This window comes from Triturus cristatus, chromosome 6 (genome assembly GCF_964204655.1).
Source record: "Triturus cristatus chromosome 6, aTriCri1.1, whole genome shotgun sequence".
NCBI classification, from domain to species: Eukaryota; Metazoa; Chordata; class Amphibia; order Caudata; family Salamandridae; genus Triturus; species Triturus cristatus.
The window spans coordinates 43941709-43960633 of NC_140589.1; the positions used below are offsets into that span (position 1 = coordinate 43941709).

The window sequence follows — 18925 nt, forward strand, 5'->3', positions numbered from 1 at the left end:
AAATATGTCTAGGGTCTGCCATTGCAGAACCTGCGTGCAGTCTGGTACTGTCATGCTGACTGCGCAAGTGCACCTACTTGCCAGTCCCTAAACCTTCCCTTAACTACATATTAGTCACCCCTATGGTAGGCCCAAGGGCAGGGTGCATTGTAAGCATAAGGTAGGACATGCCCTGATGTGTGTGGCATGTCCTAATAGTGAATTACAGGCATTTTCGTTTTTCACTATTGAAAGGCTACCTGCTCTCCATAGGCCAGAATGGGCTGCTGGAATTATTACACTCTATAATCCCAGCGGACTCAGAGAGCATGGTAGAAAGTCAAGTTTAGTATGCCTGAACTCGGAATAATAAAATACTTCTTTTAGTAAAGTTTATTTTAATATCCTGTGTTTGTAAATACTACTTTTAGAAAGTTAGTATTTACTTGCCTAACCAATTCAGTCCGCCTCTGCTGTGTGTGTGCTGCCTAGTTTCAGTGGGGGCAGGGCTGGGGAATTCCAGGAGACAGGCTGGCTGCCAGGTGGTGGGTAGAGAGATTACACCAGGATGGGTGGGAGGAGTACACCTTGACTCTGAATAGACCTGTGCTCTGCCACCACAATGCTGGCTCCGCCCCCTGTGGAGCGGCTGATGTCTCTGCCCTGTGCCCTGAAAGGAAAGAGCAGAGTCACCACAACAAAGTGTCCAAAACCGGACTGAGCCAGGCACAGGCCCCCTGGCCACAAAGAACAAAAGAAACTGTGTATAAAAGAAGGAGCCCTGCTCCTAAGAAATCAGATCCTGTTTACGCCAAGAAGAACCTCTGCCTGAAGAGGAGGACCTGGGAAAGCTACATGGAGGACTACTGTCTCTAAGCCTGAGAGACTGGACTGTGGTGGGTGCCTTGCTGCAAGAAGGAGAGGAAAAGACTGAGAAAAGACTTTAAATCAACTTGTGCTTTGTGAACAATCTCCAAGGGCTTGCTTGTGAACTTGCCCCCTGAACTGCGCCCCAGGAACAGTGGGCGCTACCCCTCTGGAAGAAAGGGAGCTGCTGCTGGTGAATTGCCCTCCTGACTCCAGAGAACCTGTGTGCCCCCATCCTGCCGAGCAACGCGACCCCTGCACGACTGTGCCGCTGTGAGCACCGTGACGGCCTGCCCCGACTGGCCTGAACAAAGTAATCTGCTGCCCCTTCGAGTCAGAGCTCGCATCGTGAGACAGGACTGCCTACCTCTGAGCACCGAACCTCTGTGGCCCCCGAGCCGTAGAGCCCACCGCAAGGACTGACGACACCCAGGTTCGCTGCTCTGAACGACGTTGCAGCGCCTTGCGCTGAATTCACCCCCGAGCTGCCCCTCCTTCCTCCAATCTCGAGGCGGGCTTGAAGTCCCGAGGCGCACCCCCCCCCAAGCATCGTGGTCCTCTGCCAAGTGAGGACTGCACCGCGACGTGGGACGCCCCTCGCCCGACTGCCGAAGCCACCACGAACTCTTCCGCCAGAAAAGAAAAGGTATTGTGCGCCCGAACGCCCCAGCATACTCGTAGTATACGGCTGCCTGCACCGGAGCGGTACGTGTCCTCGCGGGCTAATGGTACGGCCCGTACTAGCGTAAACACCAGTGTCCCTGTACGCTTACCCTCGTGGGAAGCGTGGGTTATTGGAGGGAAGAGCCCCGAAGAGTGTACGGCCCGTACTCGCACCGGGACGACGCGTACCATCACCCGTACGGTTCGCACTGCCTGGATCGTCATCGTCCCCGTACGCCTGCTCACGTGGGAAGCGTGAGACGTAGGGGGGAAGCGTCCAGACGAGTGTACGGCCCGTACTGATCCCGGTACGATGCGTACGAACAGCGCTTCGATGCGCACCGACCCCCAGAAGGTGTGTATTGCACCCAAATGGTGCATTTGGAAGAACTGTGGCACCCCAAGACCTAATTTGAACACTATAACAAGTAACTGAAACTATATCTGAAAACCAAAGACTGTATTGTAAAGCCTGCTTGAAGAAACCTATATAAAGAAGCTTTATTTTTATAAATATAGTCTGGTGTCTCTGTGTGGTGGATTGGTGATTGTTGTGGGACATCCTAAATGCTTAACCTTATGTACTCTAGAGTTTAGCCTGACTGCTCGCGCCACACTACCTAGCGGGTGAGCAGGGGTTATTGTCTGAGAGTAATACTTTGCCCTGACTTAGAGGAAAGGGTCCCTGCTTGTCGCAAGTGCATACCTGCGCCAACCAGAGACCCCCGATTCTAACATTGGTGGCAGCGGTGAGGATCTACAGATTTGCATTTGTGGTGTCTGCGCAGTGATTACTAGCCATTGCACAGTGAGGACAGTCCAGTAGCTTGAGCCACAGACTTTTAATTTTTGCTTGCCAAGAAAGAAGATCCCTTGTGTTTGGAGTCATGCCTGGCCCAAACAGCATAGAGAAAACGACCTCTGAAGCCTCTGAAATAGAAGAGATTGAATGGGATGAGTCAAAACTGGACTGCTACAAGAAAACTGAACTCAAGTACTTCTGCAGGAAGTTCAAGGTTCCACATGCAGGATGCAAGAACAAATCAGATCTCTACAAGGCACTGAAAGCCTGGATTGAATCAAGGGGTGCAACTGAGGAGGTTGTACCAGTGGAACCAGCGGAGAGCGTTCATAGTTTTGGCAGAGGCCTGTCGCCAGAGGAGCTGGCAGACAGACAGGCCACCAGGGATCATGAAATGAAGTTGGCAGTGCTGAAATTAAATGGCCAATTGGAGCTAGAAAGCAAGAAGATGGCTCTGGAAGAAAGAAAAATTCAGATGGAGCACGAAATGAAAATGAGGGAGCTGGAGCTGAAAGCCAAAAGTTTGGAAAACCCTCCCTCTGGTGGCAGCGCAACACCGGTGCAGGTAGAGTCAAGGGTGTACATGCCAAAAGATGTAGTTAAAGAGTATTTTAAGAATGATGACATAGGGCAATGGTTCAAGGCCTATGAGGTAGCCATGTCCTCCCACCGGGTCCCTGAGAGAGATTGGGGAGCGGGGTTGTGGGGGCGGTTCCTCAGTGAGGGGCGGGACACACTCTTAGATTTGCCCTCTGAAGTCTATAACTCTTACCCCCACATGAAGGAAGCTTTAATGACAAGATATGGGCTAACTCCTGAATTATATAGAAAGAGGTTCAGGGGGTGTACCAAGATTGTGGGGAGTACCTATGTGGAGTATGTAACCTTTTTCTGCAGAGCACTGGATGGCTGGGTGAAGGGTAGCAAAGTAAATGATTACCAAGGTCTCTTTGATTTAATTGCATGGGAGTAATTGTCCCTTAATTGTTTTCCTGAGCTACGCCAACACCTGATCGATAGCAAGCTGACTAACCCTAGGAAGCTTGCTGAGGAGGTGGACCGCTGGGTCAGCACCAGGGTCCACAAGGGTCAAGTGGGAGACTCTGCCAAGGGTGGGCAGGGTCCCCAGCAGAAGAGTGGGGGAGACAGGGGAAAACAGAAAGGGTTCCCAAAAGGCCCCCAAAGTAATACCCAAGGGAAACAGCAGAAAGGTTCTCAGCCTCCCCCACCCCCGAAGCAGACAGAGGCCCCAACAGTTAAACCTCTTCCCAAGGGGCCCCCACAATGTTATAAATGTGGTGAGCTGGGTCACTTTGCCAGTGATCCCAAGTGTTGCCAGTATGTGAAACCAGCACCCACTGGTGCTTTCCCCAGGCAGGTGGCTACAGTAGCCTTTGGGGAGGAGGTAGAAGTCCAAGGTGGGTGGGACCCCGTCCAGATGACCCTAGTCTCATTGGGAGACAGTGAAATGGTCCCTGAAACCTACTTGCCCACCAACACTAAGAAATATGGGCAGGTGGTGACCGTCAATGGGAGGAAGGTAGAGGCTCTTCGAGACACAGGCTCAAGTTCCCTTTGAGTGGGGGGGGGGTCTCTGGTACTCTGCAAGTCGCTGTGAGAACTGCCATGCCTGTAGACTGTCTCCTAGGAAATGATTTGGAGAGCTCCCCTTGGAAAAAGGTGGAGAAGACAGCTCACCTGCGGATGGTGGGTTTACCCGACTGGGCGTGCGTGACCACCCGGTCAATGGCAGCCAGTAGGTGTGTTCAAGAGATCCTGGAGCAGGAGGGAGAGGCCCAGGAACCGGCCTTAGGGAGAGGGCGCAAGAGGCGCGGGAAACCGGCCCCTAAAGTTCCCACGGCCCAGGAGGTAGCAGACCTTGAGGGGGATGCCCTGGAGCCTACCGGAGAACAGATAGCTGAACTGGGGAACCTGCCTGAGCTGACCCATTGGCAGCAAGAAGGAGGCCCCTACAGGGAGGAATTCTGCAGGGAGCAGAGAGAATGCCCCTCTCTCGTGGGTATGCGGCACCAGGCTGCAGCCCAGGCCAATGGTGATCAGTCCGGTACACATTTCATTTACTGGGAGAATGACCTCCTGTACTCAGAGCCTAAGGTTGCTGAACCTGGGTCAGCCCGTGCACTGGTGCTACCCCAGAAGTTCAGAGCCTTCCTACTGGGGCTGGCTCACGATGTGCCATTAGCAGGGCATTTGGGGCAGGACAAGACCTATGAGAGGCTTGTCACCCACTTTTATTGGCCTCAAATTTACAAGAGCTCAGATGCTTATTGTAGGACCTGCCAGACTTGCCAGGCAAGTGGTAAGAGTGAAAGGAAGCAAAAGGCTCCACTCCAACCTTTCCCTGTGGTCAGTACCCCATTCCAGCGAGTGGGGATTGACATTGTGGGGCCACTGGACCCCAAGACAGCCATGGGCAACAGGTTCATCCTGGTCTTGGTGGACCATGCCACCCGGTACCCTGAAGCCATCCCTCTGAGGACAGTGACGGCCCCCGTGGTGGGACGGGCACTGATGGGAATTTTCTCACAAGTGGGATTCCCTCTAGAGGTGGTGTCGGACAGGGACACCAATTTCATATCGAAATATATGAAATCCCTTTGGCAAGAGTGTGGTGTAACCTTCAAGTTCACCACCCCTTACCATCCCCAAGGAAACGGGTTAGTTGAGAGATTCAACCGAACCCTAAAGTGCATGATTATGGGTCTTGAGGAACCCATGAGGTGTAAGTGGGACGTCCTCTTACCATGACTTCTCTTTGCGTACCGTGAGGTGCCACAGAAGTCTCTAGGGTTCAGTCCCTTTGAGCTTCTGTATGGCCACCCAGTACGTGGACCTCTTAGTCTGGTCAAGGAAGGCTGGGAGCAATCTCCCAGGAAACCTCCCCAGAATGCATACAGTTACACGCTGGCCTTCAGGAACCAGACTAGGCGTTTCAGGCAACTTGCTGAGGCAAATCTGGAAGCCAGCCAGGAGGAAATGAAGCAGTGGTATGACCAGAATGCCACTCTGGTTGAGCTTCAACCTGGACAAAAGGTATGGGTCCTGGCCCCTGTGGAGCCTTGTGCACTCCAGGACAAGTGGACAGGACCCTTTGAGATTGTGGAGCGCAAGAGTTCTGTCACCTATTTGGTGGACTTGCAGTCTCCCAGGAATCCCTTGAGGGTCCTACATGTCAATCGACTAAAGCCCCACTTGGAGAGGTCCGAAGTGGGCATGCTCTTGGCCACAGATGATGGGGCAGAAGAGGAATCCGAGACTCTTCCTGACCTCCTGGTAGCCTCAGAGCGAGACGGGTCAGTGGATGGAGTTAACCTCTCACCCACCCTGACCCCTGAGCAACAGGAGGACTGCCGCCAGCTGCTGGGGCAGTTTCCTGACCTGTTCTCACTGGTTCCTGGTGTCACAGATTGGTGCGTCCATGATGTGGACACCGGAGACAGCTTGCCTGTGAAGCACAAGGCTTACAGAGTAACTGACAGGGTCAGAGCCTGCATCAAAGAGGAGGTCTCAAAGATGCTTGCTCTAGGGGTGGTTGAGTCCTCCAGCAGTCCTTGGACCAGCCCAGTGGTCTTGGTCCCAAAGGCTGCAGCGCCGGGTGCCACATCCATACTCCGGTTCTGTGTGGACTACAGAGGACTCAATTCAGTCACCAAGACTGACGCGCACCCCATCCCCAGAGCTCATCGATCGGTTAGGGGCTGCACGGTACCTCAGCACGTTTGATTTGACGCCTGGGTACTGGCAGATCGCCTTGACTGATGGGGCCAAAGAGAGGTCCGCATTCTCCACACCAGATGGGCATTTCCAGTTCCGGGTTATGCCATTTGGGATGAAGAATGCCCTTGACACCTTCCAGAGGTTGGTCAACCAGGTGTTGGCTGGGCTGACCGAGTTCAGCGCCGCCTACCTGGATGACATCGCAGTGTTCAGTGGCACATGGAAAGAACACCTGCACCACCTCTGGGAAGTGTTGATGGCACTTCGCAAGGCAGGCCTCACGATCAAGGCAAGCAAGTGTCAGATCGGGCAGGGATCCGTGGTGTACTTGGGACACCAAGTGGGGAGCGGCCAGGTGGCGCCCCTCCAACCCAAGATTGAAACCATCCTGACTTGGGAGCCCCTAAAGACCCAAACCGAGGTGAGGGCCTTTTTAGGACTCACAGGGTACTACAGGAGGTTTGTCAAGGGGTATGGCAGCATTGTTGCTCCCTTGACAGAGCTGACTTCAAGGAAGCAGCCCATGAAAGTGATCTGGACTGACACCTGTCAGAAGGCTTTTGACACCCTGAAGACTGCCATGTGCACGGCGCCCGTGCTCTTGGCTCCTGACTTCTCCAAAGAATTCCTAGTGCAGACAGACGCATCAGAGCATGGTGTAGGGGCTGTTCTCTCACAGATGACTGAGGAGGGCTGGGACCAACCTGTGGCCTTCATTAGTAGGAGGTTACTTCCACGGGAACAAAGGTGGAGTGCAATCGAGCGAGAAGCGTTTGCTGTGGTCTGGGCGCTGAAGAAGCTAAGACCCTACTTGTTTGGGTCTCACTTCCGGGTTCAGACCGACCACAGGCCCCTCAGATGGTTGATGCAAATGAGGGGTGAGAACCCAAAACTGTTGAGGTGGTCCATCTCCCTACAGGGTATGGACTTTACGGTGGAGCATCGCCCTGGCACAGATCACGCCAATGCTGACGGTCTGTCCAGCTTTTTCCGCCTTAGTGAAGAGGAACTCCCTGGGGTAGGGTAGTTCCCCCCACATTTCAGCTGGAGGGGACACGTGTTAGACCTGGCATCTTGGCGTGAGTCTCCCTTCCACTTTTTGCTGATGTGCCTCATGTGTTTTGTTGGTGTTAGCTGCTCAGGGCACTGTGCCACTGCCAATCAGTGCCACAGTGCAAGTGCTCCCTATGAAAAGTGTATTCATTGATTGGTGTCCATGTTTGGCTTATTTGGTTTACTATCAGCCCCTAGTAAAGTGCACCAGGAGTGCCAGGGCTTGTAAATACAAATGCTGCTGGTGGGCTTGCAGCACTGGTTGTGCCACCCACAGAAGCGGCCTAGTAAAATGTGTCTAAGGTCGCCATTGCAGAACCTGCGTGCAGTCTGGTACTGTCATGCTGACTGCGCAAGTGCACCTACTTGCCAGTCCCTAAACCTTCCATTAACTACATATTAGTCACCTCTATGGTAGGCCCAAGGGCAGGGTGCATTGTAAGCATAAGGTAGGACATGCCCTGATGTGTGTGGCATGTCCTAATAGTGAATTACAGCCATTTTCGTTTTTCACTATTGAAAGGCTACCTGCTCTCCATAGGCCAGAATGGGCTGCTGGAATTATTACACTCTATAATCCCAGCGGACTCGGAGAGCATGGTAGAAAGTCAAGTTTAGTATGCCTGAACTCAGAATAATAAAATACTTCTTTTAGTAAAGTTTATTTTAATATCCTGTGTTTGTAAATACTACTTTTAGAAAGTTAGTATTTACTTGCCTAACCAATTCAGTCCGCCTCTGCTGTGTGTGTGTGTGTGCTGCCTAGTTTCAGTGAGGGGCAGGGCTGGGGAATTCCAGGAGACAGGCTGGCTGCCAGGTGGTGGGTAGAGAGATTACACCAGGATGGGTGGGAGGAGTACACCTTGACTCTGAATAGACCTGTGCTCTGCCACCACAATGCTGGCTCTGCCCCCTGTGGAGCGGCTGATGTCTCTGCCCTGTGCACTGAAAGGAAAGAGCAGAGTCACCACAACAAAGTGCTCCAAAACCGGACTGAGCCAGGCACAGGCACCCTGGCCACAAAGAACAAAAGAAACTGTGTATAAAAGAAGGAGCCCTGCTCCTAAGAAATCAGATCCTGTTTACGCCAAGAAGAACCTCTGCCTGAAGAGGAGGACCTGGGAAAGCTACATGGAGGACTACTGTCTCTAAGCCTGAGAGACTGGCCTGTGGTGGGTGCCTTGCTGCAAGAAGGAGAGGAAAAGACTGAGAAAAGACTTTAAATCAACTTGTGCTTTGTGAACAATCTCCAAGGGCTTGCTTGCGAACTTGCCCCCTGAACTGCACCCCAGGAACAGTGGGCGCTACCCCTCCCTGGAAGAAAGGGAGCTGCTGCTGGTGAATTGCCCTCCTGACTCCAGAGAACCTGTGTGCCCCCATCCTGCCGAGCAACGCGACTCCTGCACGACTGTGCCGCTGTGAGCACCGTGACGGCCTGCTCCGACTGGCCTGAACAAAGTAAGCTGCTGCCCCTTCGAGGCGGAGCTCGCATCGTGAGACAGGACTGTCTACCTCTGAGCACCGAGCCTCTGTGGCCCCCGAGCCGTAGAGCCCACCGCAAGGACTGACGACACCCAGGTTCGCCGCTCTGAACGACGTTGCAGCAACTCGCGCTGAATTCACCCCCGAGCCGCCCCTCCTTCCTCCCATCTCGAGGTGAGCCTTGAAGTCCCGAGGCGCCCCTCCCCCAGCATCGTGGTCCTCTGCCAAGTGGGGACTGCACCGCGACGTGGGACGCCCCTCGCCCGACTGCCGTGGCCCCCACGAACTCTTCCGCCAGAAAAGAAAAGGTATTGTGCGCCCCGAACGCCCCAGCGTACTCGTAGTATACGGCTGCCTGCACCAGAGCGGTACGCGTCCTCGCGAGCTAATGGTACGGCCCGTACTAGCGTAAAGACCAGTGTCCCTGTACGCTTACCCCCGCGGGAAGCGTGGGTTATTGCAGGGAAGAGCCCCGAAGAGTGTACGGCCCGTACTCGCACCGGTATGAAGCGTACCATCACCCGTACGGCTTGCACTGCCTGAATCGTCATCGTCCCCGTACGCCTGCTCACGCGGGAAGCGTGAGATGTAGGGGGGAAGCGTCCAGACGAGTGGACGGCCCGTACTGATCCCGGTACGACGCGTACAAACGGCGCTTCGACGCTCACCGACCCCCAGAAGGTGTGAATTGCACCCAAATGGTGCATTTGAAAGAACTGTGGCACCCCAAGACCTAATTTGAACACTATAACAAGTAACTGGAACTATATCTGAAAACCAAAGACAGTATTGTAAAGCCTGCTTGAAGAAACCTATATAAAGAAGCTTTATTTTTATAAATACAGTCTGGTGTCTCTGTGTGGTGGATTGGTGATTGTTGTGGGACATCCTAAATGCTTAACCTTATGTACTCTAGAGTTTAGCCTGACTGCTCGCGCCACACTACCTAGAGGGTGCGCAGGGGTTATTGTCTGAGAGTAATCCTTTGCCCTTTTAGAGGAAAGGGTCCCTGCTTGTCGCAAGTGCATACCTGCGCCAACCAGAGACCCCCGATTCTAACAGTGCTCAATTGCAACCTCCAACTACCCAATGTGCCTAATTCTAAAGCCCTTCAACCTTGTTGCATTCAATGGGCTACGTCTTTGACGTCAGCTGAAGTCAGTTTTGTTTTTGATCCTTCTTTGGAAAACAGAGGAATTTATTCATAGCATGTCCACCCTCTGCCTTCTTCGGTTATTCCTCAACCAGCCATTGGTTCCAAACAAGCCTATTCAGCTGCTTGCGCAATTGTCATAGGTTCAATGAGAAACTATGCAATAAGGCAAGTGTCTTCTTAACATTTTACCCCTGAAGGGCTATATTGTGGAGCTCCTTGGGTGGTGGATTAGTGTTATCACAAGATCCATGAGTACTTTTACCATCTTCGGTGTGTATTTGTTGGATTGATAAGAATAATCACTAGATAAATGCACACGTGTGCTTGTACCAGCTTGGATGTATATTCATGGATGTTGTGGAGTTTTGTGTGATTGATAGGAATACTCACAAGCTACCAGTACTGGTGTACTTGTATCAACAGTGATGTATTAATGGATGGATGGTGCGGAGTTCTCTGGTGATTGGTCTGTGTAATCAAATGATGCAGGTACAGTGGTACGTCTATCAATATTTCATGCCTTCATGGTTGGATGGTGTAGAGGTCCTTGCATGGTTGATGGGGATGGACACAAGGTACAGGTGTATTGTCTTCCTTAACGGTGCCTCTAGATATCCTGGTGAACATGCTGAAGAAGGAGAAGAAGAGGGCTCAGGATGCCCTGGGCCAGCAGAAGGCTCCTGGCTCTTTTGGCTTCACAACGCATGAAGATGGGCTTCGGTCGCCAACACCCAGCAAAGGACAGGAGATTAACACCACCTCCGACCAAACGTCAGGCCACCACCTTCAAAAAGCAGGCAAGAAAGCCATGTTTGCAAAGGCATCTTGTACACATTGTGCTATGTCATGACATTGTGTAGCTCTGATATCACAAATTATGCCTACTCTTCTGATAGCTGCCCTGTATGAAGAACAGATCTTGTGGTGACTGATGTATTCAGGTTGTATGTCGGAACCACGCTGGCATTTACCACACCTGCCTTAAGAACGCGCTCCGAACCACAAATGCGTCTTTACAACGCATTCCTTTTCCACGCAAGTCGTTACAGCAACTTGCGTTAGGGAATGCACTGGACTTTGGTATAGTATAATTTACTATTCCAGCTCCAGTCTGCGCAACAGTAGGGAATGTGTTGGACTTAAAGTCCAACAACGCTTTCCTTAAGGCAAGTTGTAACGGCATGCGTGGTAATGGAATGCTTTGTAAAGACGCCTCCATTGTTCGGACCGCGTTAAGGCACTGTGTCGTTCGAGCTGCGTTGTAAAGGATGTTTCCCCTGTGTTTAACTAGCTTCATCCTTTTGAGTGGCTTGTTGAATTACGAGTTCTGTCACCGGCCAGTCTTAAGGCAGGATGCATTTTTCAGTGTTGCCTCTGTTAGTGCAGTATGAAATTTGAATTCACACATCATAGCTGCTTACACATGTGTTAACTTCACGCCATAATCAATGTACTCATGTGTGTAGTAAGTATGCTGATGTGCAGAGTGTAACATGCTAGTACCATTTTGGAGTGGGGAGGAGGGGCCATGACCCAGAAGGGGCCACACCTCTCTAGCTAGCACATTGCTCTCTGCACCTCTGCGTGCACAGGCCGTGTCCTTCTTTCATGTTCATAGAGATAGTTACTTCAGCAGACTCAGAGCAGACTCTCATTGGCTGGGCCCACGGTGTGACGCACTCATGACCCGGATGAAGTAGGGTTTGAAAACCAGATGTGGCAAAACATGATATTTGACCTTTGCACTGTGCTAATACATGGCTGAATTTACGTTTTTAACAACACATGGTGCAAGTAACATGTTCTGTTAGCCCACAAGTACTTTCAGTGGAAAGGGTTAGATGTATTCTATCTGTATACATGTGTCCATGCATATGTGTGCATGTGCACACGTGTGGGATTCACGCCTTTTAGTGGTGTATACATGTTTTACTGTTTCTTCGTATGTCTGTAATTTGATGGATAATGGACATGTGGGATTTCGGTTTATTTTGCGACACTGTTTTGTTCATTTCAAGAGGGTCTTGCCATAGATGGTGTCATGTTTAAACTGGATGGAGTGTTGCCCTCTCCCGCGCTTTCTGCACGGTGGGACCTTCCTGTGGTGCTCGTGACGTGCTCAGACCGCTGTAGAACAGGCTCAGAAGTTTCCCGTGCATCTCTGACTTACACCAACATGTACCGGAGGCATTGTCGAACTTCGACGGTTCACTACTATGGTGATTCCGCAGCAGCGGTGGTAAGAGCGTGCACGGCACATCTCACAGTATTTGCTGTGTCCATACCAGGACATGCGGCTCTGGTGAAATAGTTTGCATTTGACGCACACATATTTGCTGGTGACCACCTTGAATGCACAGTTTTCACAAACGGTTGCCATCCTGGCACAAGTTCTAAAAAACAGAATTGAGGGGACTAACAAAGTTAGGCAATATGCAAGTGACATCACGACACGTGATGTCACTTGCATATTGCCTCACTTTGTTATGACATGTGACACCACAGCTCTGACGTCACGGCGCGTGGCATCACAGGAAGTGACCTCACTGGAAGTGACATCACAAGATGTGACTTCCGATATGAAGACCTCACACATATGTTTATCCGGTCTATCATGAGTACATTTAAGCTCATTACAAGATTTAACAAATGAGATTCTACGTTGGGGTTGCCGAAAAAGTGGTGCAACCCCAACGGAAAATTTGATCTTCATACATTTATTTTTCTATACCCTACCACAAAGAAATTGGCAACAAGGAGAAGCATGGTAGTAGATCTGTTCTGCTTAATTGGTTGCAAAGTCAGAATTTTCAAGTATCTTATGGGGTTAAAGCACCTGCTGCAGATGCCCAGTAAATATCAGGGAATAATGATAAGGGTGAGATAACTATGGTGGTTAATGTATTTGCTGGAGATATCTGTGTTTTATATGGTCCTAGATTTTACTCAAAGTAGTATGGAAGGTTAATGTGCATCCTGCAAAGCACATCATATAAGATGCAGATGATAGACTTTTTAGGTCAAGCCTGGGCAGTGCATGTGCTGCTCTGCAAGGCATCCTGTATTGGAGTATGGAATAGAAGCCCTGCCCACTCGCCGCCTATATTTGTCATTGGCTTGTGTCATTGTCCTTCATAAATGCTGGTTTCTGATTCATTAGTAGGCTTGTTAGTCCCTCCTTGTCTTAATTTGTAACCTCCCTTGAGGACTGGCCTTTTTACTTCGGTTGTTACACGGTATGTCTGTTTTAGTCTGTAAGCACTATTTTCTTTAAATAGTTTCTCCTACCTCCAGCACGACATGCTTTCCTGCAACATTCAGTGCGCCATGCACACTTTCACTTTCTGAGCAGCCCAGGACAACGGCGGCTGCTTCTTTGAATAAGTCTTGCATTTACAAGAGTTTAAGCTATTGGCATTGTAGATGAAAAGGCCTTTTATTTATGTGTTAATTGTCAAAACATATAAATAAAATGCATTGTCATTTACAATGCCAATAGCTTAAACTCTGATAAATGCGAAACCTATTGCATTGCAAATGCTTGTTATTTTATGTGGATAGGTAAGTGGGTTACTCCTTTTAACACAGTGATTCTTTTGTTCCTCACAGCTTATAAACGGTAATACTTCTAAAATAGCACAGTGAGGTATGACGGACATGTGACTCCTACACGGTGTAACCCTCACCATCCTATGTAACACAACCTTTACATTGATTTCCACACTTACATGATTTATTGTCGATGCATAAAGTGTGTTAAGTAAAGCGCTCTGACATCGTTCATTGGGATGAGTAGCACCAAAAGAAATAAAATATTGCTGTTTAAATTGTTACTTGTGTGAATACTGGGACAGACTAACACATCTGACATTCGTGCAGTGCATGAGCTGAAGGGGGCCCCCTAGAGCTCGGGGGTGGGCCCCCGCATTGCGGGGGCTAATGTAATGCCACTGGCTGGAGGTGACAATAAAAAGCTTTTATTCTTTTTAGTTAAAAACAACCAAAAAAATAAAAAAATGCTCTAAAGCATTTTTTGGGGCGGTAAAGCGGTTGCGGCGGAAGTAGCACAGGAGGCCAGAGAAGTGGGAGGTTTAAGAAACACGACAGACAGAAGCAGCACAAGGGACTGAGGCGGAAGCAACATGAAGGAGGGGCAGAAGCAACACAGGGTGAAAGGGCATGGAGAGAGAGCAAAGTAGAGCACTGGGGGTGAGCAAACAGGTGAAAGAGAGCAACATAGAGCTGGCTGTGAGAATTACACGGGAGAGAAAGCAACGCAGGGGAATAGGGGAGAAACACACCGGAGAGAGAGAGAAACAAACTGTGAGTGTGGTGTTTGGTGGATGGGAGAGAGAGAAGTACACAAGGGAGACAGCTAGAAGATAGATGCTTAAACAAAAAGAAAAAAGTAGTGCCTGAAAAGTGAGAAGTAAAAGGGAAAAAGTAATATGTCTATTCTCCAGTGAAGGGAGAAACACAAGAAGTGGAAAGAAATCCCACACAAGCTGAGGATTAAGAAGCAAGCAAATAAGATTGACAATAAAGCCAACCAATTTTATGGAATGGACTAATATCGTAACAATGTGTCTCGCAACAGACAGAACGTGCTGTCTATTAGACAAGGCCTAAAAAGTTACTATTTCAAGCAAATGCATGAGAGGCACTTCTGGAGGACAGTTCAAGTTTCTTTTTGTAATGCACGACCACTCTGCAGCCGTCTTTCTCTGGTCTACAGTGCTACGGAAAGGCATAAGCAGCTAAGAATCATTTAAAGGGGGTGTTCACCGCCCTAAAATGGAGCCTCTTTGGTGAGAGACTTTCCCATAGACAAGTATCACTGTGTTTTTAGGTCTGGTGCTAGCCAGGAAGTTTTTCTTTCACTAATGTTATGTATAAAATACTAACAGGGGTTTTCAAACAGCCATCTTTATCCAGTTATCTGATATTGTGGCATCTACTTTTTGTTAACCCCCCATTATAGTATACTGCAATCTGTGGGTCAGCCCACTTCTGCCATTGGCTACCTTCACTGTGATTGATAGTATTCAGCTCCTTCACAAGAAGACTTTAACTTTCAAACTTGTTTATTAGCTCAGCTCATGCCTAGGACCTGGTCTATTGATTGTGCCATTCAGAGTCATAGGAATTTGAGTTTAGCAGATGGTATATGCCATCAAAATGTGGTGGATATCCCTTCTTCTGCATTAGAACTGCACAGGCTCTTATGCATGTTGGACATGACATCTGCCACGCTTGCCATGGAGTATCCCGCACTATATACCTTGTGGCACGCCATGTAGGAGCAATCTCCCTAATGTAATTTTAAACATTTAGGGCCTTATGTAGGTGGCCTGGCATTTACCACTTCATAAATACCGAATCATACCGATTCGGTATTTATGAAGTGGTAAATGCTATGTAGGTATTTATGCGGTAAAAATTACCGATTCGTAGAAATTCGGTAATTACCGAATCGGTATTTACCGATTCGGTAATGAGGCATACCTTCCCATTGATGGGAAGGTATGCCTCATTACCGATTCGGTAAATACCGATTCGGTAATGGGGGGAGCACATGCAAGGGTGGCAGGGTGTCACATTGACACCCTGTTGCACCCCTGATTCGGCCATGTGTGCACATGTGGTGCACATACATGCCCTAAGGGCATGTATGTCTGCCACATTGCACACTTAAACGTGCACAAAAATGCTTTTTTACACCTATTCGTCATTTACCACCAACCTTTAGTTGGTGGTAAATAACGAATCCCCACACCCACCACACACTCCCCCTACATCTCATTTCATGATTCGGTATTTACCGAATCAGTAAAATTACCGATTCGGTAATTTTACCGATTCGGTAAATACCGAATCATGAAATGATCCCCCTACATCTCAAAAGCCTAAATACCGGTCGGTAACGGTATATTTACCGAAAATCGTCCGTTACCGACCGGTATTAGGCTTCCTACATGAGGCCCTTAGACCTGTTGGCTTTGCCAATGCTTGTTACCACTTGATCCCATGTCTTAAGGCCGGGTTTGGACTTTGAGTGCACTTGTGCTGGCTCCGCCAGCCTTGTAATGCTTTTGGTAACACTGGATCAAGCACAGTTCATGATTCTGGTGTATTTCTGCACCGCCCCACAACTACTAGAAAACCATGCTGCCAGTCCAGAATCACAAATACTTCCTTTCTCTTTCCCAAATCGAGTCTATCCTATTTTTTAATAACAAGCATGTTGGCCTGTTTAGCTCTAAAAGTAAAAATGTGCATATTCTTCTCTTTAAAATAGCATAGTTTTTTTGATTTTTATGCTCCTTGAGTGCGTGATCCAAGTGGTCACCTGGAAACATTCAGTATTCCCACATACCCTGGACTGACTCACACCATCCTTTAATCTCAAACTTCGAAGGAATCTAAGCCAGCACGCCCAAGGGATATCAATGGAATCTTAATAGGCACGCGGCGCTCTCGTAAAGCGTAGACTTGATCTCTTAGAACGTGTACTGCATGGTCGTGAACTACAAATCACTGTACTAGATCCAGTGAAGACAGTGCTTTTGATACACTCTGCTGGATGACACCTCTTACCATCTTTACTTATGTATGAAGAGCTATGTCTCTGCAAACACATATCCGTGTAAACTGTCCAGGGCTGAACCCTGTCTTGGAACGTTCTATTTCTGGTCCAAGTGTGATTGCATTCTTTGCGTGCGTATTTTGTAAATTTCAGACATAATGTCCGCAGAGACCACAGTAGTTATTCATTCCAAGGATTGCTACTGGCAGACTCCAGCAGACTTGTTTCAAAACTGGGGATTGACTGGAGCATATCATGTAAATCATTTCTACTGTGCAGTGTCCCAGGCGGATCCTAACTCTGAATCTTCCCTTCTGTCAGGATCTTGGAATAACTGTGTAAAGAGAAATCTTAATTCGCAGACTCAGCATCATGGAGTCCGCGTGGATACATCTATTCATGGGCATCACGCTCTCTGATCTCCATGTCTTTCAGTGCATGCGGAGTAATAAAAACATATTTCCATTGTGGCTTACATTCACAAATTTATTATGATCTCAGCCTGAGCGATTCTGTAGGTTTTTTCCAACTTGGAATGAGGCTGTGCCCCGGCACTTCTTTCAGTATTATGGCATTAAAGTTGTGATGTTGAACAATGACATTGGTGTTTCTGTCTCATTAGTTAGGGGAGAGCTTGGCAAGCGTTCCCAAGAGCCTGCGTGAAGGAGAGGTGTTGTGCTTATTCCTGTGTTGATGGCAACGCTGGCTTTCATCATACATGTTCCAGATCACACCTTTCTCAAGATCACACTGAGGCCCCAGAGCTTAGGTTTTTTTATCAGTTGGAATATAGAGATTGTCATGATGTGATAAAGGAAAGACAAGATTGAGACATCACTTCTTTCTTACTATCTTCAAAGACTATGACTGCTCACTGGACTCAACATAGAGCATCCCAAGTGTGGTGAAATTCCCACAGCTCTATTGGGAATCCACAGTGAAACAAATGCTCCCTGTGGTCAAAATGCATTATATATCGTCTCCAGAGACCATCCTGGAGTTTGGTGACTTTGAAGATGCTAATTTCAAAGTCTGAGGTCAGAACTGGTGGTGTCAGCGACACCACCAAGGGAAACCCCAACAAAATGTAGCTAAATCGACTAATCTTGGTGTGAATGAACCCACGGAGGGAAACCCTAGATAAGTGAGCTAAATTTGCTGACTCTGGTGACAGTTGAGACAAACCCAAGAGAAGTGAGCTTAATCTGCGGATGCTGATGTCAATGAACCCACTGAGACAAACCCAAGAGAAGTGAGGTAAATCTGGTGTCAGTGATCCCTCTGAGGGAAACCCAGCAGAAGTGTGCTGAATCTGTTGACTTTGGCGTCAATAAAACCCACAGAGGCAAACCCAAAAGAAGTGAGATAAATTTGCTAATCTGTTCTCAATGAACCCAGTGAGGCAGAACCAACATACGTGAGCTAAACCTACTCTCTCTGGTGGCAATAAAGCCACAGAGGAAAACCCATCAGAAGTGAACTAAATCTGCTGATCTTGGTGTCAATCGAGGCAAACCCAAGAGAAGTGGGCTAAATCTGCGGACCCTGGTGCCAGTGAACACACGGAGAAAAACCCAACAGAAATGTGCTAAATCTGCTGATCTTGCTGTCACTAAACACTCCGAGACAAACCCAAGAGATGTGAGCTAAATCTGCGGACTCTGGTATCATTAAAACCATGGAGGCAAACCCAAGAGAATTGAACTAAATTGACTAATCTTGGTATCAATTAACCCACAGAGAGAATCCCAACAGAAATGTACTAAATCTGCTGATCTTGCTGCCACTAAACACACAGAGACAAACCCGAGGAAAGTGGGCTAATTCTGCTGATCTTGTTGTCAATAAACCCATAGATGCAAACCCAACAGAAGTGGGCTAATTCTGCTGTGTCTTGTGTCAATAAACCCCCGGAGGCAAACCCAACAGAAGTGGGCTAAATCTGCTGATCTTTGTGTCAATGAACCAACTGAGGCAGTACCAACAGAAGTGGGCTCAATCTGCTGATCTTAGTGTCAAAGAACACACTGAGGCAAACCAAACAGGAGTGAGCTAAGTCAGCTGTGTCTGGTTTCAATAAACCAATGGAGGTAAACCCAAGAGAAGTGGGCTAAATCTGCTGATCTTGGTGTCAATGAACCTACTGAGGCAGTACCAACAGAAGTGGGCTCAATCTGCTGATCTTAGTGTCAAAGAACACACTGAGGCAAACCAAACAGGAGTGAGTTAAGTCTGCTGTGTCTGGTTTCAATAAACCAGTGGAGGTAAACCCAAGAGAAGTGGGCTAAATCTGCTGACTCTGGTGCCAGTAAACCCACGGAGGAAAACCCAGCAAAAATGTGCTAAATCTGCTGATCTTGCTGTCACTAAACGCACAGAGACAAACCAAGGAATGTGAGCTGAATCTGCTGATCTTGGTATTAACTTAGGCAAACCCAACAGAAGTGACCTAAATCTGCTGACTTTGGTATCAATTAATCCACGGAGGCAAACCCAAGAGAAGTCAGTTAATCTGCTGATCTTGGTGTCAATGAATCTCTCGAGGCAGAACCAACAGAAGTGAGCTAAATCTGCTGAACTTGGTGTCAATCGAGGCAAA

General features: G+C 48.7%; 1 protein-coding gene across 1 annotated transcript in view; it reads left to right on the top strand.

Moving 5' to 3' along the window:
- KIF6 (kinesin family member 6) overlaps nucleotides 1-18925 on the top strand; it is a 1720339-nt gene that overhangs the window by 804783 nt on the left and 896631 nt on the right. Inside the window, exon 13 of the mRNA XM_085610234.1 lies at nucleotides 10352-10537. Coding sequence (XP_085466360.1) covers nucleotides 10352-10537 — 186 coding nt within the window. The remainder of the gene's footprint in view (nucleotides 1-10351; nucleotides 10538-18925) is intronic.